This window comes from Aethina tumida, chromosome 2 (genome assembly GCF_024364675.1).
Source record: "Aethina tumida isolate Nest 87 chromosome 2, icAetTumi1.1, whole genome shotgun sequence".
NCBI classification, from domain to species: Eukaryota; Metazoa; Arthropoda; class Insecta; order Coleoptera; family Nitidulidae; genus Aethina; species Aethina tumida.
The window spans coordinates 8,356,029-8,380,421 of record NC_065436.1 but is presented as its reverse complement, the minus strand read 5'-3'; the positions used below and the strand labels follow the sequence as shown (position 1 = coordinate 8,380,421).

The following is a 24,393-nucleotide window of genomic DNA, read 5'->3' as shown; positions in this document are numbered from 1 at the left end:
GAAACTATAGTAGTTCCTGTACAAGAGTAGACTTTTGTGTTTTCTTAATTTTTGGTATTACTTTATTACTAAAGCATCATACATTTTAAAGTCACCTGTTAAATTTTGGTTATAATGATAGATTTTGTACTCCCTGAACATGGTTTAATAAAATCCACTGTGAAATAGATGAAGAACTTTGATTTTATCTAAATTAAATCTTTATAATATTTTTGTTTGTTGTTGTAATAAATTATTGTATATATATTTTTTTTTTGGTGTTTTAAAATAATTAATCATTTTTATATAAAACATATTGTATATTAATAACATTAAACTTTTAAATATATTATATAATATAAAATATTTTGGAATTATTTGTGAGATGCAAAAATTCTTATTTTTTTTCTTATTATTAAATTTCTAAAGCATCCTAATACATTTTAAAGTCACTGATTGAATTTCGGTTATATTGATAGATTTTGTACTCCATCTACATTGTTTAATAAATTCCACTGCAAAATAGACGAGAAACTTTGGTTTTATCTAAGTAAATTCTTCATAATACATTTATTTGTTGGTGTTTTAAAATAATTAATGGTTTTTATATAAAACATATGTTTATAATGTACGAATACGAATGACATTATACTTTTATAAGATAATATTTTGGAATTATTTATGAGATGCAAGAATTTTTAACTCTTTCTTAAGAAATGTTAACAATTTAATCAGTTTTTACCCAGTTTTAATAAATAAAATTACATCTCATATCTACTTTATTATAAAAGCATCACAAATATTAAACTCACTAATTGAATTTCTCTATTTATATTTTATTATTTTGTATCCCATCAACATTGTTTAAGAAGTTCCACCGCAAAATAGACAAAAAATTTTGATTTTATCTAAGTTGATTCTTCATATTACTTTCTTTGTTGTTGTAATAAATTCTTGCAAATTTTGTTAGTGATTTAAAATAATTAATTATTTTTATATAACAGATGTGTTTTCAGTGCATATTAGAAAATCATTATACTATCAAATTAGAATATTATTATGAAACTATTTATGAAATACAAGAATATGAAGTTTTTTCGTTAAGGAAGGTTAACCAGTTTTTATCCATTTTTAATAAAAGAAATTACATCTTAATTTTCAAAGAAAATTAATGAGAAAACGTTTTTGGGAGTGTACATCATAATTTAAATATTGAAACAACAGTGGTTCCAATACAAGAGTGGACTTTTGTGTTTTTTTAGTTTTGAGTTCTGAGACAGAAGTAATTTCAAAGTCGTTAATTGAATTTCGGATATATTGAAGTATTTTGAATCAAACAGCAAAAGAGTCAAGAAACTTTGTTTCTATTTAAGGTTTAATATTCTTCATATTATTTTTATTTGTAGTATATGAAAGTGTTAAATGAATTTTAGAATATTAATATACTTTATAATACTCAAGAATTTTAAAAGTTTTTCGTTAATTATAATTACACATTTTAAGCAACTTTAATTAATTTTGAACAACAAAAGTTGAACCTTTTAGTTTAAAAATAATACTAGTGATTATTCTAATTTAAATATTCAAAATAATGAGAGTCTAATCAAGTATTGGCTTTGATGTGATTTTTTAGTTTTTGGCATTACTAAAACATCAATGATTTTTAAGTCTTTAATGGAATTTCGAAGGTATTGATGGATTTTTTACTCCATACTAAATTCTACCTCAAATTAGTAAAGAAACTTAATTTTCAATGTAATTCTTCGAATATTATAGACTTTCAACAAATATGCATACCAGAATATTATTTTTCTATTATATTAGAATATTTTTTTAGACTACATATATATGGTACCTAAATTTTATATATATATATATATATATATATATATATATATATATATATATATATATATATATATATAATTTTATTTTAATAATAATTTAATAAGCTAATCGTTTTTGTGTGATTATAATCTAAATTTTGTAAAGATTCCGTCATTCCTGTCAACTAAACCATAATTGATTTGAATCTCGTTAATCGAATTTCGAATATATTGTTAAATTTTGCTCTCCATCAAGATTTTATCTCACTGACGAGTATTTGTATAGAATTATTTACAATTTGATTAGACTGTTAGGGTGAAAAGATGTATTACCCTTATCGAAAATATCAAATCGATTTAGATACATTTTATAAAACATATTTATTTTTGAAGATTTAGATATTCAGTAAGAACAAGTTAGTATTGGACATTTCTCTTTATGCTTGTTTTCCTTAAATCGATCTTCTATTTTGTTTGCACACAGAATTTCGTATTTATGTTGAATATTGTACCCACCCTTTTGTCAAATATCCATCCACATACAAATGACTACTTATAATACTTAACTGTTAAGGGAATGATCAATGAATGACATAAAATAAGTAAATATCAAAGTAGGCACTTTAAAAAATATTTCTAAGGTTTTCCTAATAAAGCACAACAACAATATTTTTGTTATTGAAATATCCTATAAGAAGAAAATCTACACTAAAAGAATGACCAAATTGAACTTCTTGAGTTAAAAAACTTAGTTTCTCCAAGTTTTACTAGAGAGTATAGAGTATAGAGTATAGTAAATCTTGAATTTGTCCACTCGTATTTTGAAAGCCTTTTGTGCAAACTGTTCTACACACATACTAATATAATAATAATAATATTTTATTATAATCAATTAATTTATTGTATTTGGCACACAAAATTTGTTACTTTTGTTAGCAATATTTTTATTTGATTTTTTTAACTAAATTGAAATTAGATTCCTGATTTGAATCATCGAATAAAAGTTTAGCTTTAGCAAAGGGATTCTTTGTATTTTTGCCTACACCATCCTCATAATGCATTTAATGTCTCCTTGCTGGAACTGCAAAGCGGTGAGATCATTGAAGTATGAAATATAATAACGCGGGCATCTATCTACTTGGCGAACAAATTATCAGTGTCGTCGTTGAGGACGTTGCCCCTGCTAAGTTAACCAGAGTCCCGCCGCGTTTATGCTGGATAAAAAGCCGGCACTCGCGGACTGAACATCCTTACAGTTTTACGAACTGTTGCGGTAGGCCGTTACTGGCATATTTACTGTGCCACTATTGCCACCATTTGCTTCCGGCTCCTAGAACTATTCCAAAAAACAATTAGCACAAACTTAAAATTGGTTTATAAGTATGGGGAGGGTGTAACACAACTGAAAATAAACATTTTACTATATACAATAAGATACACCCACCAAAGCTGTGTCAATAATGTTTCATAGACATAAACACTTTATAAAATATTATTTTTTCCCCTTTTTGTCATACATCTGATACATGACAGAGATACTTTTTATTACACCCATATTAATTTGTTTTTCTGGCACTATTCAATAACTGCCTTTCAGTGAGTATGACACAGTCATACATTATTTTCCTACTATGTTCACCATTTGCTTCCGGCTCCTAGAACTTTTCCAACAAACATTTAGCTCAAATTTATTGACAAACTTAAAATTGGTTTATAAGTATAGAAGGGCGTAACAGGACTGAAAATAAACTTTTTACTATATAAGATACACCCACCAAAGCTGTTTCATAGACACAAAAAAATAATTTGTCTCTTTACAGTGATGGCTAGAGAAATAGCATACCATTTAAAGTTAAACATATTGTAAGATATTCCTTAAAATGATTTAATTCAAATTTTGTCCGGTGGGTATACAAAATATATTTGAATATTATTTTTTTCCATTTTTATCATACATCTGATACATGACAGAGATATTACTTATTGCGCCCATATTAATTTGTTTTTCTGGCACTATTCAACAAAAATTTTAATAATAAGAATTTATTCTTAGCAGGATTTATAATATTTTATTGAATAATTCTCTTTCAGTGAGTATGAAACACCGAAGTTTAAGTAAAAGCATAAGATGGTCCTGAAAAATGATTTGCAATGTTATTAACAACTATGATACAACACGCTTAATTGAAAATAGAATAAGACGTTCTAACAAAAAAAATTGCTTTTATAGACAGATAAATTGGAAGAATCAGTAAACGAAATCTTTTCTTGTCTTGTAGACAAATAAAAAATTAATTAAATGAGTCATACAATATTGTCCTACTGTGTCCTCTATTTGCTTCCGGCTCTTACAACTTTTCCAAAAAACATTTAGCTCAAACATATTGACAAACTTAAAATTGGTTTATAAGTATGGGAGGGCGTAACAGGGCTGAAAATAAACTTTTTACTACATAAGATACACCCACCAAAGCTGTGTCAATAAAGTTTCATAGACAGAAAAAAATAATTTTTCTCTTTGGAGTGGTGGCCACAGAAATAGCAGACCATTTAAAGTTAAACATTTTGTAAGATTTTTCTTAAAATGATTTAATTCAAATTTTGTCCGGTGGGTATAAAAAATATATTTGAATATCCTTTCTTGTTTTGTAGACAAATAAAAAATTAATTAAATGAGTCATACAATATTGTCCTACTATGTCCACCATTTTCTTTCGGCTCTTTGAACTTTTCCAAAAAACATTTAGATCAAATTTATTGCCAAACAGACAGAAAAAAATAATTTTTCTCTTTACATATTTCTTAAAATGATTTAATTCAAATTTTGTCCGGTGAGTATACAAAATATATTTGAATATTATAATACTTTTTTCCCTTTTTTGTCATACATCTGATACATGACAGAGATATTGTTTATTATGCCCATATTAATTTTGACATTATTCAACAAAAATTTTAATAATCAGAATATATTCTCAGCAGATTTATAATATTATATGCGAATAACTTAAGATGGTCCTGAAAAATAATTTACAATGCTATTAACAACTATAGAACAAAAAAAATTGCTTTTATAGATAGACAAATTGAAAAAATCAGTAAACGAAATCCCCTCTTCTCTTCTAGGCAAATAAAAAATGAATTAATTGAGTCATACAATATTAGAGTGTCGGTTTTAAAAGTGATTATTTTAGTTTAAATATTCGAAATATTCTGTTTCCAACACAAGTGTCTATTTATGTCATAAACACACTATTGATTATTAAGTTGTTAATGGAATTTCGGATGTATTGATGGATTTTTTATTTTTTCGATATTTTTCTTAATGAATCCTAACTTAACTTAGTCGAAAAACTTAGTTTTCAAATAAATTGATCCATACATAATGTATTTATTAGTAGTTATAAAATATATAATAGTTATATTTGGTTAAAGATGTAATAATATATTCAATACTTATATTATATATAATACTTTCAAAAAGTATCAAAAATGTATATAGTGTATACCAGAACTATTTTAAACCTAATAGAATATACAGTAACAAACGTCCTATCAAAAGGAATCAGAATACTAAATCCTTTCTTGTCTTCTAGTCAAATGAGCAAAACTTGCTTGACACTTGAAAAAATATGGTGTGATTACTTTAAATAAAATACGAAATATTTTGATTTCATTTAATTAAAGATATGCGATTCCTAATTAACACTAAATGGTAATGTTTAGTATTAAGTAATATTTCTCTGATCATCACTGTATAATTAGTATTTTCTTAATTATTTTATTACTACTGTCAGTTTAAATAAAAGTTCTTGGAAAATAATATAAATGATTTTTTTTTTGTAAATTCAGAATTTTATATTTAGTAATTGAAAAGTTATAACAAAATATTTGGGAGTTTCTAACATATACACTTATATTTCTTGATTTTTGTTATTTCCAGACCAGAGAGAGAAAATCTGGCTTAAGTGTCTAGATCTTATTTTTGTAAAAACTTTGAAGCAAACTGCCTTTGATATCCTTGCCTGTTTCTGATATATCTAAGTAAGCTGAAATTTGTCTGATTATCAAAAAATGTTCAATGTTATTATCACATTTTAACATTTTCTGACATTTAATAACTCCAATTTTAAAATTTTAATAAATTTTAAAAAGGATTTGTTTTTCTTTTTAATTTCACCCCTATACCGTGACATTTTTTTAATACTAAATATACCATACACAGTAGTTATGACTATTGTCAAATATCTATTTTGATGTGGAAAATATCAAAAAAAAAAAAAATTCAGATTAATATGGCTTAAAATGTTTTTATTTTTATATATTTTTCTTGAAAATGGATATTTAAAAAAATTGTAAGTAACACATTTTTGGGCGTATGTGTCATAATTTAAACATTAAAACTACAGTTGTTCCGCTACAAGAATAAATTTGTGCTTTCTCATTATTTGGTTACTAAACCATCATTAATTTTAAAGTACCTAATTGAATTTCAGATATATTGATGGATTTTGTATTGTACACTTTCAACAACAACTAATAAATCCCACTTTAAGAGAGTCTAATAATAAATATTATTAGATACTCAAAAATTGTTATATTTTTTGTTAAGGAAATTTACGGTTTTAATTATTTTTAACAGCGTAATTATTCTAATTGTTATCAAAACTCGACGTTGGAGGTGTTGATAGGGGAGAATGTCTAAGGAAAGCACCGAGGGTATAGGTACCACCCTCGAGGGAGGGAACGTGGGCGGGAGACACGAGCATGCTTCGATTGTGCCGTTGACACCTCATCCATCATTAAATAAATTGTTGATAATTTGTGTCCTCCGGATCAGTCTAAAACCTTCATTTAACATAATTTAAATATTCAAAATGTTGTAGTTTCAATGTAAGTGTCGATTCTTATTAATAACATACCACTGATTTTAATGTTATTAATGAAATTTATAATTTTTAGAGAGGAAGATTAAAAATTAAAAAGTTTCTTATATTTTTAATAAACAGAAATATATTTTATAGTATAAAAAAATATTATTAAAACATTTTCAAGTGTGTATATCCTAATTTTGTATATTTAAATTATTATAGTTCCGATACAGGTGTCAACTTTTATGATTGAACACCATTAATTTGAAAATCGTCAATATATTTATGTGTTTTGTACTTGATCTTCTCACCAAATAAATATGTTTGGGAATATGGAAAAATATCAACAAAATTAACTTCAAATCAGTCTACCATGGTTCAAAATGTTTCTATTATTTTCGATTAGTGCCATTTTTAGGTAATTCAAAAACATATAGTTTAATTTTTGTCAGAAATTTAGCTAATAATATGTTAATTAGCTATAAGTTGAAAAAGGGTAAAAAATTATCTTCAGATTTTAAAATAATTCAGCTAAGGTATTTACTTTTTTATTTAAAAGAATAAAGTTAATCGAAAAAATTATAGAAATTTTAAAGACAAATTCTTCGAGGTAAGCACCTTATATATTAAAAAAGTTCTTTGTAATGTTTATATCGTTTATCAAAAAAATTATATAAAATAGTCAAATCTATCAAATATCAGATTTAGTAGATATTTCAAAAACGGTCAAATATATCAAAGTCAGTTTTCCTCTATCTGGTTTGGCCAATACAATAAACCAGTGTTTTACTTATTTGCTAAATTAATATATCTGTTTTTATGGGATTTTGTTATACGTATTAGAATATCCAGAAGTACATATTTTTTTTGTTTGACCTTTTAAAGACTTTATTTGCACACTTTATCATGAATAATTAGGGAATAATGGTTGTTTTTAAAGTGAAAATTTTTATTTTTGCTTTTATTTTTTATTAAATCCACGACCAAATTGTCAAATAGTATATATGGTAAACAAAAACTACTTTATCTATGGCAAGTGACTTGTTTTGACTCGGAACGATGAATCACGACATCCGCAGAACGGGAGCAAGTGCTATTTTAAAGTTTCGAGAGTCTGGCAAATAGCGCGTGGGTCTATCGCGATTTATCGCTAAAACAGTAACAGTCATGTTGACTATTTCCTAAATCAGTACGCCTTAAACAATACGTTTACACAATCCGGACTATGACAAAATTTGGCATTTGATGTTGCATTATGGTATTGTGTTGACAGCGACATTAAAGCTAATTGGTGTTATTCACTAAGTAAATGGTCAAATTAACAACCTATTCAAGGCTCAGTATTTATTTTTTTTTTAATTTACATGTTTTTATAATAAAATGTCTTATTTTAATTCGTTTCTTTGATAAAGACTGTAATGTCAATTTTTAAAATACATGTTATCTGTAACAGCAAATTTAAATTAATAATTTAGTCAATAATCAATTTGTTGACTTTTTATTATTAATCATGTATATACAGTGTGGGCTACTGTATGTTTTCAATTTTAAAAGATGATAATATGTACTAATAAACAAAATGCCACGTTTTTGGGCTGAAAAACAAAACTTCCATGGTAATTTTCTCAGCATGAAAATTAAGGAAATCAAACTAGCAAATTTTGTATAGAAAATCTAATTGCATAACTGGATTAAACACCCTCTGAAATTAATATATACCAAATTAAAAAAAATGTATATTCATAATTCTGCGAAAATATTAAAAATCAGACTCCTTTTATAAATTTATTACATATTTTTTTATCAACGGGGGTATGGAAAGCTAATTGTCGTTATTCACTAAGTAAATCATTAAATTAACAATCTATTCAAGGCTCAGTATTTATTTTTTTTTAATTTACATCTTGTTAATAAAATTATTTTAGTTCGTTTCTTTGATAAAGACTGTAATGTCAATTTTCAAATTATTATATATATTATCTGTAACAGCAAATTTAAATTAATAATTCACAATTTGTTGACTTTTTGTTATTAATGAAGAATATATAGTGTTAGTGTTATATGGTGATTTTTTCAGCATGAAAATTTTGGAAGTCAAATTTCAGCACACCATTTAAAGTTAAACATTTTGTAAGATATTTCTTAAAAGGATTTAATTAAAATTTTGTCCGGTGGATATAAAAAATATATTTGAATATTATATATTTTTTTCTCATACATCTGAACATTACAGAAATATTATTTATTACGTCCATATTAATTTGATTTTCTAACATTATTCAACAAAAATCTATTTTACAAACTTTTAGTTCAAACTTATTGACAAACTTAAAATTGGTTTATAAATATAGGAGGGCGTAACTGAACTGAAAATAAACTTTTTACTGTATAAGATATACCCAACAAAGCTGTGTCAATAGTGTTCCATAGACAAAAAACAAAATTCATTTTTCTCATTACAGTGGTGGCCAAAGAAATAGCACACCATTTAAATATTTTATCTTTCTAAAAATAATTTAATTCAAATTTTGTCCGGTGGGTATAAAAAATATATTTAAATATTATATTATTTTTTCCCTTTTTGTCATACATCTGATACATGAGAGAGATATTATTTATTACGCCCATATTAATTTGTTTTTCTGGCACTATGCAAAAAAAATTTTAATAATAAGAATTGATTCTTAGCAGAATTTATAATATTTTATTAAATAACTCACATTCAGTGAGTGTGAAACACCAAAGTTTAAGTAAATGCTTAAGATGGTTCTGAAAAATGATTTACTATGATTTATTAACAACTATGAAACAACACACTTAATTGAAAATAGAATAAGACGCTCTAACAAAAAAAAACTGCTTTTATAGATAGACAAATTGGAAGAACCAGTAGACGAAATCCTTCCTTGTCTTGTAGGCAAATAAAAAATTACTTAAATAAGTCATACAATATTCCAGTTTAAATAATCGAAATATCGTGTTTTCCAACACAAATGTCTATTTTTGTCTTTGATAATATGTTATTATTAAAATACCATTATTAATTTTTAAATCTTTAATGAAATTTCGATGGTGTTGATGGATTTTTTACTCTTTAATACTTTTCTTAATGAATCCCAACTCAAATTAGTCAATAAACTTAGTTTTCAAATAAATTGATCCGTACATAATGTATTCATTAGTATTTGCAATAAAATATTGCATATTTTGTTAAAGATGTAATATATTTCAAAAATTATCAAAAATGTATCTAATGCATTCCAGGATATATTTTTAGAATATTTTGAAAACTCAATTGTACACATAGTAAAAAAATGTCCTAACAAAAAGAATCAATATACTAAATCCTTTCTTGTCTTTTACTCAAATGAAAAGTGAATAAATAGAATCATACAATATCAGTGTGTCTTATAAAAAAAACTGAATGAACAAAACTTGCAAGGATATATTTCAGTAAGGAAATCCATGGCATTAAATAATTATAGAAAGAATATCGTGTGATTATTTAAATAAAATACGAAATATTTTGATTTCATTTAATTAGAGGTATGCAATTCCTAATTAACACTAAATCGTAATGTGTAATATTAAGTTATATTTCTCTGGTCATCACTGTATAACTAGTATCTTCTTAATTATTTTATTACTACTGCCACTTTAAATAAAAGTTCTTGGAAAATAATACAAATGATTTTTTTTTTGAAAATTCAGAATTTTATATTAAGTAGCTTAGAAGCTTCTATACAGGTATACAAACACCCAAATTCTTTTTATGAATTTAATATGTTTTTTTAACAACTAGTGTATGGAATAATATTAAAAATAGTACAAATTGTCTTATTTTTAAAGAATATTGGAACATTTTACTAATAATAGTATACTTATACTGATACTCTTGACACCTAAATTTTATTTTGTTCCATCAATCCACCATTCAATATAAAGTATTTATTATATATTTTTTGGAAGTGCATGATTATCTTTCTCACTTGTGGGGTAATTTTTTCACATGATTCACTAAATTAAAAATAATGAAAAATTGAGTTTTAAAGGTATTGTTTTTTCAGGTATATGAAGAATATGCATAATTTTTTATAAAATTTGATATATATCCATCTCAGGGGGTCCTTAATCAAGTGGTATGGATTGATTTGTTATATAAAATTTGCTAGTATGATTTCCTCAATTTTTGTTCCTAAAACAGAACCCACTAGATGTTGGTTTAGGGTTAAAAAATGAGACATTGTCTATATAAGTTCAAATTTCATGCTTTACAATTGAAAAAAGTTTTATGATGGTGTGATATGGATACCATGACTCAAATGTTTCTATTTTTATATATTTATTAACAGTCGTAAAAATCTATTGCATTTTTGATAATGATGTAACATAATTAATTAATTAACACTTCTTATATAATACATATCTTTATAATGTTATTGTAGAATATTATTATACTATTAAATTAGAATAAATATCTGTTGAGATATAGTCTAAAAGAATTAGATCATATATTTCAGAATGTTTCTAATATTTAAAATGTTGGAATATTCTTTGAAATTTATGCATATAATATGTATCAGTAAAATTTCTAGATAATGCACATATTACACTTTTGTACAACTTGGCGACTTTTTATTTATTATTAATCATGAATGTATATCTAAAAATTAATTTTAAATTTTAGGATAAACAATGCTAAGAGTTAAATAAATATTTTAAATAACTTAATTTAATTTATATATAAAATTGTTTTTAGTTAGTTAGTTCTTGTTTCTTTTCAAGATTAGTAAATTTTAGTTGAACTCTTACATCAAAGATGTTATTTTTACAGCACTGTAAATAATAGATTTTATACATATTGTTACCCTCTTCATCATTATCATTTATTCTAGGATATATTGATTATATTATATTCATTACTTCTGGTATGGTTTAGTTAATTTTATTGTACGAAAAAAAAAACGTATATTATTTATACTTATTATGTGTAATGAATTATATAAAATTACTTCCTTTTAAAGAAATATATCGAGACATCTGAAATTATTCAGCAATTATAATCAGGAACTATAACAACAATTGTATCTTACAGAAAATCATCGGCTATGATGTTAATTAATAATTATTAATTGTGATTGTAATAATAAGTTTTTATTCCTGTTGCAGTTTCATTTTTTATTGTAATTCAATTCAGACTCAATATATTTCATTTATATATAGTGTGGCTCATTTGAAGGTGAGACAATGTCATAAAATTTTTTCCTAATTAAAATTAATTGTTAAGCGATGAAATGTCGGAAATAATTAAAAATATGTAATAGCAAATTTTCAAGCCCAAAAAATTTCTCAGTAATTTTTGGTTTCATTCCAAAAAACGTGACATTTTGTCCACAAATAAATATTTTCGTGCTTTACAATTGAAAAAAAATTGCCAAAATCGTACAAAACACACGTTTTACAAATATCAGAGAATGGCACAAAATTTAAAAGTAAATATTACATTTGTAATATATTTCATAAAATGGTTTAATTCAAAATTTGTCCAGTAAATATATTATAAAACAATATTAAAAATATATTTTGGGACATTAATATTAACTTGATTTTATTCGTTTGTAATTTAAGTCAAAATTGGATTCTATAAAATAAATTCTTAACACTGTTAAGATCGCAATCATCATCATTATTATTAAATTTATTCTGTCATCGCTTTGACTGGACGAATGTGTCTGATGTACCCGGGTAGACTTTTTAATGATACTGCTGATCGGTTAAAAGTCTAGTAAATAAACATTTACGTTAAAAATAAAAAACAAATGTGATTATACAAATTGACAAATTGTTGACCGTAACAAATAGGCGTTCCAAGGTCTCCTCTTATATTTTTATGCTTTCTAAACAAGGAATTGTATTAATTTCACTTTCTTTTGAATCGCCGCTATTTAGGATGAAGGAAAGGTAACTTGTTTTTTCGTCGCATCTGTACCTATATTATCTGGAAGCATGTACTAGAATTTTGCATGTTAAGACATATTTGTATTGCATAATATATTTTAATTTCTTTGTTTTTTCTCGACATAAAATTTTGTATTAAAATTAAGAGTTGTATGACTGGAATGCAAATTAATTGTTACATTTAATTTGTCGGATTCATATAAGATAAATTAAAATTATATTTTAACAACACAACAGGAGTTTGTCCTTACATTACTAAATTGTTAAATAATGTTTTATTTCAGGAGTTTCGGGACAGTCCAGTAGTAGCTTCAACTGCTTCAAATTTAGATCATGGCCACGTCAATCCCATTGCCAATGGGGAGTTTACCATATTCACCCCTTTATCTCCACCTCATCAAAATAACAATGTATTTCTTGCAAATCAACAGATTATAGTAAGTAACTTACTTAGTTTTTTTAATGTAAATATGTTTGGGTTTTATGTAAATCTTGTGTAATTTTTCAGGCAAGAACACGAGATGATTATTCATACGGTGATGTGGATGTCAGTGACTGGTTCAGTAAGTCTATAAATTCATACATTGATAATATATAAAAATAAATCTTATAAATTTAAGGTGAATCTGAAAAAGATTTTCCCAGAATTAAACTTAAATACATCCGTGAACTTGGTAGAGGCTGGTTCGGAAAGGTAAGTGAGAGAAATAAATATGACATCATAAGTCAATAAAAGTTACTCATTCAAAGTATATATTTTGTTTGTTAAAATTTAAATTGGGACCTGTTAAAAGGTGCATCTCATTTGGATTTTTTAATGTACTCAAATAAATTAGGACGTTCATAAAGTACAAGATTTTAGATTGATTTACATATATGGAGTTTAGTCCTTCAATATATTTTAATTTCTTCGTCCTAAGGAGGATTATTATTAAGGTTTTGAAATTTAAATTGAACTAATTTACTTATATTACTATGCCTACCTTAAATTCAAATTGTTGTACCACAATTTAATTTGTTTTAATTCGAAGCTGTATTACTTTCAAATACAATCTGACCTCCAAGAAATAATAAACTTTAAAAAAAAAATTTTTTACTAACGGGTTTTGTTTAATTTTTTTCTTTTTATTTATTTTCATACAGTCAAAATGATGTCCTGAGCATCTATCTAAACTCTAGACATTTCCTGTCTAAAGTTTATTACAAGTTAATTAACCCCCTTTTGAATGAAACATCGGAGAATTAATCAATCTGTGTCTAATGTGATCGAGAATTTTTCCGTGAATGAAATATAGATACTCGAGAAGATGGTACCAAAAGCTCTGGACGAGTACTACAAATGGTCAATTCTGCGAATGTATTTGATTTTATTTGTCAGCTTATTGAGTATCTCGAAGACGTCCTAAAGTCATTTTAAGGGTATTGTGACTTGTTCACTTCTAAATATTTCAATACTAAACTTTTTTACAACTTGGGGTTCATCGACGCCTTATAGAATCGTTTTTTGAGCATTTGATCACTGGGAACAAAAAATAGATCCTATATGATAATTCTCCTAATAGTTATTCCACACCGAAAACCCTGAAATATTGGTATGGTGTCATAATCAAATGAATTGGGATAGTACTTTGTGGAATCCCAGAGAGAAAGACGTTATCCAACATATTCTGTAGATCTATATGAGGTTTAATGGTAATGGAAGCAGTATTATTAAGGCATTATGAGTTCACATCGAAAACTGTTAAGGCCTGTTGCCGAAGAGTCTAGTTTGAAAACATCAACATTATGTTCTCCTTACTTATCCTCGGTTGGGCTTGTGTGACATTTGATAGGAAAAATATTGACTAATCTTCTTATGTCATCAGTGACATTGAAACTCTAATATAAAACTGATAGAGGGATCAAATTAACAACCAAGTGAAGTCCATATCTATACTTAATGAAGTATTATTTTAGTTACTAGTTACGAAATATTATTAACAGATATTATTTTTGTCTGGGTGTTCAGATTTTATTTACTGACAAGTAGTATATTTAGATTTCTTAATTTTCTAACAAATTTAATGTAAATAAACAGTACTCTTAATAATTTCTTTAAAGTTATTTGTAACATATGTTTATTTTAATAGTGATTCATTATAATTGTTAAATTTCCTTCCCCAAACCTTTCTCTAAATAGTCAAACAAAATTGTGTTATTGTAATTTTAAATGAAGAAGTCTCTGTAAATATTTTGATTTGATATGTTCTGCAAACCACAGTTCATTGTTAACTGTTTAACATAAAACCTTTATAATATCCTCTTCGTTTTATAATTTTAGGACCTCTCCTCCTCTAATTCTCCATGTTTTGTAGACATTTTAATTACCCATTTCCATTAAATTCCTTTTTAAATCGACTCAAAAGAAAGTTGTGAAAATAGTCAAACAAAATTGTGTTAATGCAATTGTAAATGAAGAAGTCTCTGTAAATATTTTGATTTGATATGTTCTGCAAACCACAGTTCATAGTTAACTGTTTAACATTATCACTTTATAATATCCTCTTGGTTTTATAATTTTAGACCATCTCTTCCTCTAATTTGTTTTGTAGACATAGGACAAAGGAATTTATTTGCTTTTCATTAATAGTTCAAGTAATATTTACATATTACAATAAATAATCCCTAATATCAGATTTTCCATTAATGCTAAATTCTCAATGATAAAAGCAGAGAAAGAATTATATTATTTATTATGTTTTGTAGGTGGTTGAGGGCGCCGCCCAAGACATCGGCAATGGCGAAGACAAGCGTCAATGGACGCCCGTCGTGGTCAGAATTCTGGAGGCTTCGGCTTCCAGCAAGGAGAGAGTTATTTTTCTGCACGACGCAACCATATACAGGTGCGGCAGTCACCCCAATTTATTGTCATTGATTGGCCGTTGTTTAGACACGATTCCATTATTGATACTGCAAGAATTTTGTCCTCAGGTATTAATATCGATTTTATTATTTGTAGTATCTTGAGGTGACCTATTTTTGTTCATTTTAGGGAGATCTGAAAAAATATTTAAGACAAAACAAATCAAAATCAGAAAATTCTATATTATCAACGGAGTATCCATTAATTTGGTGTTGCCAGTTAACATCAGCCCTTAAGTTCCTTCATGAAAACAATGTAACACATCCGTAAGTGACATGTTATATAAGTTAGACAACATACAACATTGAAGATATTTGATTTCAGCGATTTAGCTAGTAGAAACTGTCAATTGACGGCGAATCTCACCCTCAAACTCGGTGACTACGGCATGGGCCTACAGAGGTACCCCCAAGACTATTACCAGGGCTCGCCGGGACTGCCCGTGCGGTGGTGCGCACCCGAATCCCTCGTGTGCACCTCGACGACCATACAGCCGTGCACGGTGACCAAGGAGTCCAACGTGTGGTCTTTGGGTGTCACGCTGTGGGAGATTTGCGAGTGCGGCGACCAACCCTACTCCCAGCTGACCGACGACGAGGTGCTGTCGCAGGTTCTGGGATCACCCAACGTTAGACTGAGCAGGCCTACTTTTACAGTACTTTACACAGACTACATGTACGTAGTTTTTGTTGCTTTATCTATTTTTTTTTTAATTTCTGAACATGTCTGGTGTGAGGGTGGTTTTTGATGTATCTGAGCTAACAATGTGGGAAACAACTTCCAAGCCATTATGTTTATATGGTTTGTTTGGAAAATAATCGATGACAGGCTGAATTAGTGCATTATCTTGAAGAAACAACACTTTCATTTTGAAGATAAATTCCTTACCTGGCCTTCCCAGCAGGAGTTAATGGGCTTTGCTTCTTTGGAGCCAAGTCTCTCCTGACAGTCCATTGTTTTGAGTGTACCCAATCAATGTATCAGTATTTTATAGAAATTAATGTTGAGAGTAGAATCAAAGCCATATTTGAAAAGATTTGGAAAGTACTGAATGGCTAATTCATTCTATTTTTCAAAATCAGTGAGTATATTCACTATTGATGGTTGTTCAACAAATTCTCTCAACATAATGCCTTCAAAACATAAACTTTTAAAGTACGTAGGTGTTTTCTAACAATATTTTTTTGGACATTACCAATAACTGTACGTTAGGTCTGGTACTTCTGGAACTACCCCCGTAAAATTATAGATCTGGAAACATATTTAAATAATAATATATGTCTAATTTTACTACTAAATTTGTGATTTACTGGAACACTTAATTTTCCAGATATCGTTTAATGCAGTTGTGTTGGACGAATGCAGAATCTCGCCCTTCAGTAGCACAAATCGACCTCATGTTGGCAGATTTACTGCAGGTACACAAAAATGCCAATAAATGCGCATCATCGGAGTCCACTGATGACTTCGAAAGACGATGGGAGTCGCTAAAACCCAACAATATCGTCCACACACAAGACATCAACAGTTCGGAGGGTGATGTTGAAATTCAAATTACCAAACCTTTATCGCCGAGTTTAAATAATTTACATGGTTCGTTAGATAATTTCTTAATTGATAATGAACCTGACAATAACTGGTATCAAAATTCATCAACTAGTGATGAACTATTTTCTTCCAATAACTTGAATGACACAACAGAAGCAGCAATTGGCGCATCCAATTCCAAACCAGAAATCAGTAAACCCATAGAGTTCAAATTAGGTCCAGCACCTCCCCAATCGGATCAAAGCACATTGAGCGAGAGTCTGAGTGGAAGTATAATGAATAGAAGTAGTGAGAGTGAGACTGAGGATGAGAATTGGAAGAGAAAAGTAGAATTGGGGGCTTACACAGAAAAAGTCCGCCTAAAATCCAAGTCTGTTGCCGATTTGATGGTACTGACTCACATTGATTATTCGGAATCGGAGTCCGAGACTCCTTTGCCAAGTTTAGATTACAGAAGTAATTACAAAAACGTAAGGTATCCTCTGAAGACGAACTTGGAGAATGTTAGTCTAACATTCGGAAGCGAAGGTAATTTGTTGAACGTCCAAGATAATTTCGAAGACGAACTGAGGAAATTGCATGAAGAACGTAGAGATAGTCTGCTTTTCGTACCTGATAAACATAGTCAAAATATTAGTTTATATCAAAGTAAACCTTTAGATGTCTTGGTGACCAATATATCAGCAAATGACGATTCACCCAACAAAAGATTAATGCAGGAATTGAATAGTGGATCAGAAATTAAACCTGCTAGTCAAGTGTATAACGTATTTAATGTTACCATAGATAAATTCAGTCCTCTGCATGTAAACAGTACAAAATTGCAGAAAATCATTAATCTACAGGATCCCGAAGACGACATTCCTTTGAAACTTAACCACATGACAAATCTGAGCACCGATACTCGCATATCAAATGTCACATATCTGAACGCTGAAAAGCTCGAGCTAAACCAACAAAATAGTTTGTTGCAAAATTTCTCTCGAGAAGATACGAAAGATTTAAAGGACGATGATGTCGTAGCAGTGCCAACATTAGAAAACGCTCAGCCAGAAAATATTGAAACTAATATTACACAGACGTCTAATTTAGGTACTGTATCTAATACTCTACAAGTACCAACACTTGTTGAAATTATACAAAATAGGGATGACCTTATGGAGTTTATCGTAGCTAACTACAGTTACGATAGTATTGATGAAGATGTTAATGAAACCATCTCCGAAAAGTGTGTTGAAGAAAACACATCTGAGAATGTCAAAGAAGGCTCTGAGAGTCTAGAAAACGTTCCTAGTGATTTACTAAACAATGGGCGACTTGATACAAATAGTGTACAGATTAACGAAGACAACACAATAACAAATAGTGATAATTTTTCAGAAAATGCACAAAAATCAGTATTAGAAACAGATAACGATGAAGAACACGTATTGAATCTAGAAGAAACAAACGAAAGTATTCCTTTAGAAATGGAAGAAAAAGCATCAGGGGTGATTAGTAACGATGAATCTCAAACCAGTGAATCAGGAGACAAGTCTCAATATGAAAGTTGTACGTCTCATATTGATGATACAACAAACATAGCAAAGCCCAAAGTTGAATTCGACTTAAGCAGTAGTCAAAAAGGAACGTTGCCAAATCCCCTTACACACTCCAGTGTCTTTTCGAGCACACCTTATAGAAAAAAGAATTTAGATCTGACACAGTCTCTGGAAGACACGTTCAGCAGTTTGAATCTATACGAATGCGTTAAACCTGAAGAAGACTGTGAGGTGGAGTTTTCCTCAAATTTTGCACCTTTGGAAAACGAATATGACGGAAAAAATTTCAATTACTCCCTAGAAACGTGGGATAACTTTTTAGGCAAAACCATGGATGACCAAAGTAAGGAGGACATATTCGACAGTTTTACTTCTGAACCTCAAAGTTTGTTGTTCCTTGAAAATAATGATGAACAAGCAGTAGTTAATTCAAATGAAGCAGATAAATCAAATGAATATGAAGTTACTGAAATAAATGAGACGTTTGTTGTGAACAATGATAAATTGAAGACCAGCGACGAAAAAGATGGCACTTTTGTCTTAAATGATACGCAGAAAAATGATGGTACATTCACAATGGAGGATACAAAGGACACCGACCAAAATGGTACCTGGGGAGCTGGTGGCGGATGGTTTTTGCATCCTCAAACCAGCAACGAAGATGTATCTGGAGAAATCACAATTGCCAAAAGTGATTCTGATAGCTACGTGGGCTTTAGCATGGACGACGAAATAATGGCGGCGATACGAAATGAACTACTCTCTAAACTGCCTCATGCTCAGGTAATATATGATTTTTATGACTCATTATATTTATCAGTCTGGTTGCATTGCAGTTATGAATTGTTAGCGGCATTTACACTTTGATATTCATTGTTTATGGCGTAAAATTGCATGAATTGTTTTACTTTAAGGGAACATCTAACGAGAATGTTAAGGAAGAAGAGGAGTGGGAAAACGGTACTCGAAATGAAGTGTTTCTAAGATATAATGTATATAATACTCCTTTGTCACCAATTCCTGAAGAAAGTTTGATTGATGATTGCTCAGAGGAAACTACACCAAGGTAAGATTAAAAAACATGTCCCAATATTCTTATTCGTTAGGTCAACAATTAATTTAAGTTGTATACTGCCAGATAGTCCTAAAAGGCTTAGCTTCAAAGCTTGCTTCCATCAATATTTCCACTAAAAACATGGGATGCTTAAAAATGTCTCTTATTATTTTAGGCGACAGTCTTTGGATGAAAGCTACATATCCGACAGTGATGAAGAACAAGCCGGAACACAACAGGATACTGAAACCCCATCGGCACACCAATCGGAAAGTCCGATTCGTGGCCGACTACATAGGCACACACCTAGCCAGGATTCATGTTGCTCTAACGACACGCTGTTTAACTTGGAGGAACTTACCACTAATGATCCTGAGAATCAGCCCAACAAAAGCACAGAAGTGGAGAACACTATCGCCAATGTTGCTGATGTTAATGTAAATAAAGAAGAATCCAATACTGAAAAAGATGAAGAAGATAAGCCACAAAATGGTGAAACCTCAAACAGCAAATACTTGGAAGACTTCATACAATCGGAGAGGGAAAGTAGCTCGTTAACATTGGTTAAAGTAACCGAAGCACCTGAAGAAATCAGCTCTGAAAGCGTGTCATCCGACACAGATCATCTTTTGCCATTCATAAAGCAATTTGTACCACCACTACCATCACCAGAAGACAAGCCATGGAAGCAATTACCGGCCTCGATGTTGAGTTACGACAAAGTAATTTTTAATGCTAAAGAATCGAAGGACGATGCGGATGATTTGGATCTCAATAAGGAGAAAAACGAGTCTCAGGATGAAGATGTGGAAGTATTAGCAAATAAGGATAACATTTATGATAGTGTGAACAACACTATGTACGAGAACATTGAGAATATACAACCAAATTACGAAAACGTCCCTGAAAAGGTGACCTACGAGAACATAGATACGAAACAGGAGTACGAAAATCTCGCATATGAGAACATAGATAACGTAAATGACATATATAACGAAGCCGATTATGTGAACATTGTGAATTTCGAAAATTCTAAAAACTCCGCAGATTTTAATAAAATCTCAAACGAAGAATCGAAAAATGTTAATTACGATCAACACGATGAATTAATTATTAACGACGACGAGGAAACTAGTAATTTGTTCGGCGTACTAACGGACATTCGATTCAATGGTCCAGGTGATAGCCAGTTCATGTCGACGTCGTTTAGCGAGAGCAATGATAACGATGAACAGGATTGGGATAGTGGTTCTGATACTCGGTCCAGTTCGAGTGGGGAGTTCATTTGGAAAGTAAGTGGAATGATATTTGTTTTTTAATCAAATTTCTGATGTTGAAATACCTAATTAAACGGGGCATGTGGAAACAATTATTAATTTTATTATTTTGTATATTTAAATATACAATTTTTATAGAAAATTAAAAGATATATCAATCAGATTTTGGTTCCAGTGCAAGAGTGTGATGTGATGTGTTATTTTTCAAATGGAATAAATATTGCTGTATTCAGTTCTATGAAGAAATTCATATCTATAACATCTTCAATCGTTGCTTTGTCTACTTCTGTTTTTGTGATATCTATATTTTTTTAATTTGTTGTCAAAAGTCAAAAGTTAAAATATTAAACAGAATTTTTCCCATTCAAATATGAATAACTATTTTATTTTAAAATAGAAGACAATAAAATTTTCACACCATTCAAAATAAAATAATATTCTCTATTGAGTGCTTTGTGTAAAGATTTTAAGAATACAGTTAATTATTTTTTAAATGAAATTTTTAAAGCACGGTTGTGACAATATAATTTTTTTTTTTTAACAATTTTTAATATCTCTGAAAATAAAATTGTCTGATGTAGTAAATACTTATTTTAACTATAGAGAATGATAGTGATTAAAATTCTGTTGAATGGCGTGAAATTTTTATGGTAGTTTCATTTGAAATAAGGAAGTTATTGTCATTTAAAGTAGGAAAAATAAGTGGTAATACCTAACATTCCCAATAATATTTTGGGATACTTATAATGGTTCCTAATAGGACATAGGATAGTGTGGATCATGAATAAACTTTCCAACATTTATTTATGGATTTGGATAAATAAACTAAGTCATTCAAACGGTTAAAATTGAAGTTACAGTACATTGAAAATATTTTTGAAAAATAAACATCACGTATAATTAAAATTTTAGACTGGTATCTCTTTTAGTTCATTCAATTCAGTTGTGTATTGATAAAAAGCCTTTTAATAATTTTACTAAAATTCACTTGCAATATTTGTCACAATTCGTTAAATTGCAGTATTTGTCACGTTAGTAAATTCATACTTAATTCCTTACCTTATGTTATTACATATCTATTTTTCCAACAATTACAAAATTATATGTTATTTACTCGACCACAAAATTAAAGGAAAGCCATTTTCTAGAAAAAAGTATTTACATTTTTAATTAATTAAATAATATGAGATATTTAATGACAGGAAATTTTCAGTTAAAAATAAAATAAAATTAGAAAACTTGAAAAATTAAAAATATGTATTGGAAATGAAGGAACGGCGAAAAAACATGGAGTATTTTCTCCTCTTGTCTGACTGACATTTCTTATCATTCGTTGCATGCTTTGTATTAAAGCAGATATCTTATCTAGTATATTTCCTTTCATTCATTAAGTAGTGCTTGTTGTTCCATCACCACCACCTGAAATAAATACCTCATTCTCTTGTACCTTGATTGTACCTTCCCACAATGATACAAGAAGCTTCCAAAGAAGTATGTTTTCGTACCATTATACCTCCACCACCAAACTTCCATTAATTTCAACCGTGTCATGAGCTGCATCAAGTGAAATGTGGGCGATGCAATCTGTCAATCTTCTATGCAAAGCTGTGATAGAAAATTCGTAGAACTTGGAACGTAGAAAACGGTTTTCTGCTGTATTCGTTTATTAATTCATTTCTTGTTTAGATAATTTCGAGTAAATTGGACCGTTTTTACTAAGCTAAGCCAATTATATACCTTTATTTTGTTCATCATTGTGAAGGGCGACAACTTGTGTCATTTCTTCCGGGCTCATAGAATTTTTAGTAGTACATTACTTCTAAAATGTTCTCGTTATATTTCAAAGCCCAAAAAACTTTTACATTTTAATTTAATATGTTTATGTCTGTGTATAAGTGCTAAAACTATATATAGTGAGTGGGTTTTACACATTTGATAAAGGAAAACTAAAGTGTCCAGTTAATTTTGTGATCGAGTTTATTCAAATTTACCTGCATCTACAGACTCTAATGTTAAATTAACTTAGTTAACCCTTTTATGTGTATGTTTGCCCAATTACTGTACTTAAATCATCTAACCAAATCCCTTTTTATTAACATTAAATTTCAATTATAAATAAAGCTAGTTTTACTAGTTGTATTAATTTCGTTTTACGTTCATTTAATAAGTGTTTTAATATGATCACATTGTAGTACATTTCGTAATTGTAATCTGGCAAACTAAACAGTCATATACCATTGTATATAATACCAGTATGTGTACATTGTTATGTTTATCATGTAGGAAGGGGAGCATGAAGAGTCCCTCAAAGCCCTTCGAGCTGTCCCACAAGATGTGGTGAGTTGTCCCCACTTAAACTATAACTAATCAATTTCTGAATGCAATTATATTAAAGCATTACCCATTTCCTTTTTTCCTTAATGTACGTATTCAATTTTATACTAACTTTATCTCTTTGTAAGCTTGACGATATTAAACCAATGGAGGGCATAGAGGAGGAGGAAGTCTACAGCGACAGTAGTATTAGCAGCGGTAGCACCAGCGGTGATGAGGGCGAAACACCAGAATTCGTACCATCCGCCTGGGACAAATATGCGACGCCCACCAAATCAGCTTTAAGATCCCCAGAGAAGACGTTGGAAAGAGATGAAAAGGTAATCAGGAGTAAACACGTACATAAAATATTAATTATAATATATATTACAGAAAGCAAAAGGCGTCTGGTTTAAAAAACAAAAGTACCACTGCGTTTACGAGTATCCTCGAGAACCCGACAGTCCCGTGCTACAGAGTCAGGATCTGTGGAAGCCTCAATCTGATTTCACTGGTAGGAAATATGTGTTTAAGAATTTTAGTTGTGGAGCAGACTTTTAAAATGAGTTAAATCAGGTTTGCAAAGACTGCTTATATGATGTTTACCTTGTGATAAATAATATCCAAAGTTACATCTAACTAATTTATTTAAAATATCATTTTGAAATTGTCTCCTCTGTTCTTATTATTCCATGATTGCATTTACCCAAATATAGTATTAAAGGCAAACCACTCGGAGATATATTTGTGTATAAATATAAGTATATTTAAATATTTATATAAACAGATATAAACATCAGTATATATTTCGAAAGTATTATAATATTATAACAATTAGCTTACATAAAACAATAGTTAATTGTAAAACATTTAATAATTAAATTAATGAGTAAGACAAAATTCTGTATTAATGAAAATTTATTATTAGTAAAAATCATGAGTTAATAATTTAAATGAAAAAAATTTCAATATTTTATAGAGATTCTTGAATTCACATAAAGACTCGCAATATCTATCAAATTGTTGATAAAGCTATTTAATTTTGTTGATACAAAAAAACTCATGTTCCTTCCTCCCGTCATCCCTTCATCCTTTAATACCACTTCCTTTTGTTCTCTTGAACT

At 28.8% G+C, this 24,393-nt stretch overlaps 2 protein-coding genes across 5 annotated transcripts in view; one reads left to right on the top strand and one right to left on the bottom strand.

The window, feature by feature from the left end:
* LOC109605890 (tubulin polymerization-promoting protein homolog) overlaps positions 1-24,393 on the bottom strand; it is a 166,181-nt gene that overhangs the window by 73,648 nt on the left and 68,140 nt on the right. The gene's annotated exons all lie outside the window — the stretch shown is intronic.
* LOC109603335 (uncharacterized) overlaps positions 1-24,393 on the top strand; it is a 52,811-nt gene that overhangs the window by 24,066 nt on the left and 4,352 nt on the right. For 2 of the 3 annotated variants that reach the window (XM_049962416.1, XM_049962413.1), the window contains exons 3-14: positions 12,919-13,071; positions 13,143-13,197; positions 13,255-13,328; positions 15,380-15,604; positions 15,666-15,802; positions 15,861-16,211; positions 16,867-19,408; positions 19,540-19,691; positions 19,855-20,971; positions 23,240-23,293; positions 23,419-23,610; positions 23,663-23,783. In XM_049962416.1, the coding sequence (XP_049818373.1) occupies positions 12,919-13,071; positions 13,143-13,197; positions 13,255-13,328; positions 15,380-15,604; positions 15,666-15,802; positions 15,861-16,211; positions 16,867-19,408; positions 19,540-19,691; positions 19,855-20,971; positions 23,240-23,293; positions 23,419-23,610; positions 23,663-23,783 (5,173 nt within the window). The remainder of the gene's footprint in view (positions 1-12,918; positions 13,072-13,142; positions 13,198-13,254; positions 13,329-15,379; positions 15,605-15,665; positions 15,803-15,860; positions 16,212-16,866; positions 19,409-19,539; positions 19,692-19,854; positions 20,972-23,239; positions 23,294-23,418; positions 23,611-23,662; positions 23,784-24,393) is intronic. The other variant, XM_049962415.1, reaches the window with a different exon arrangement.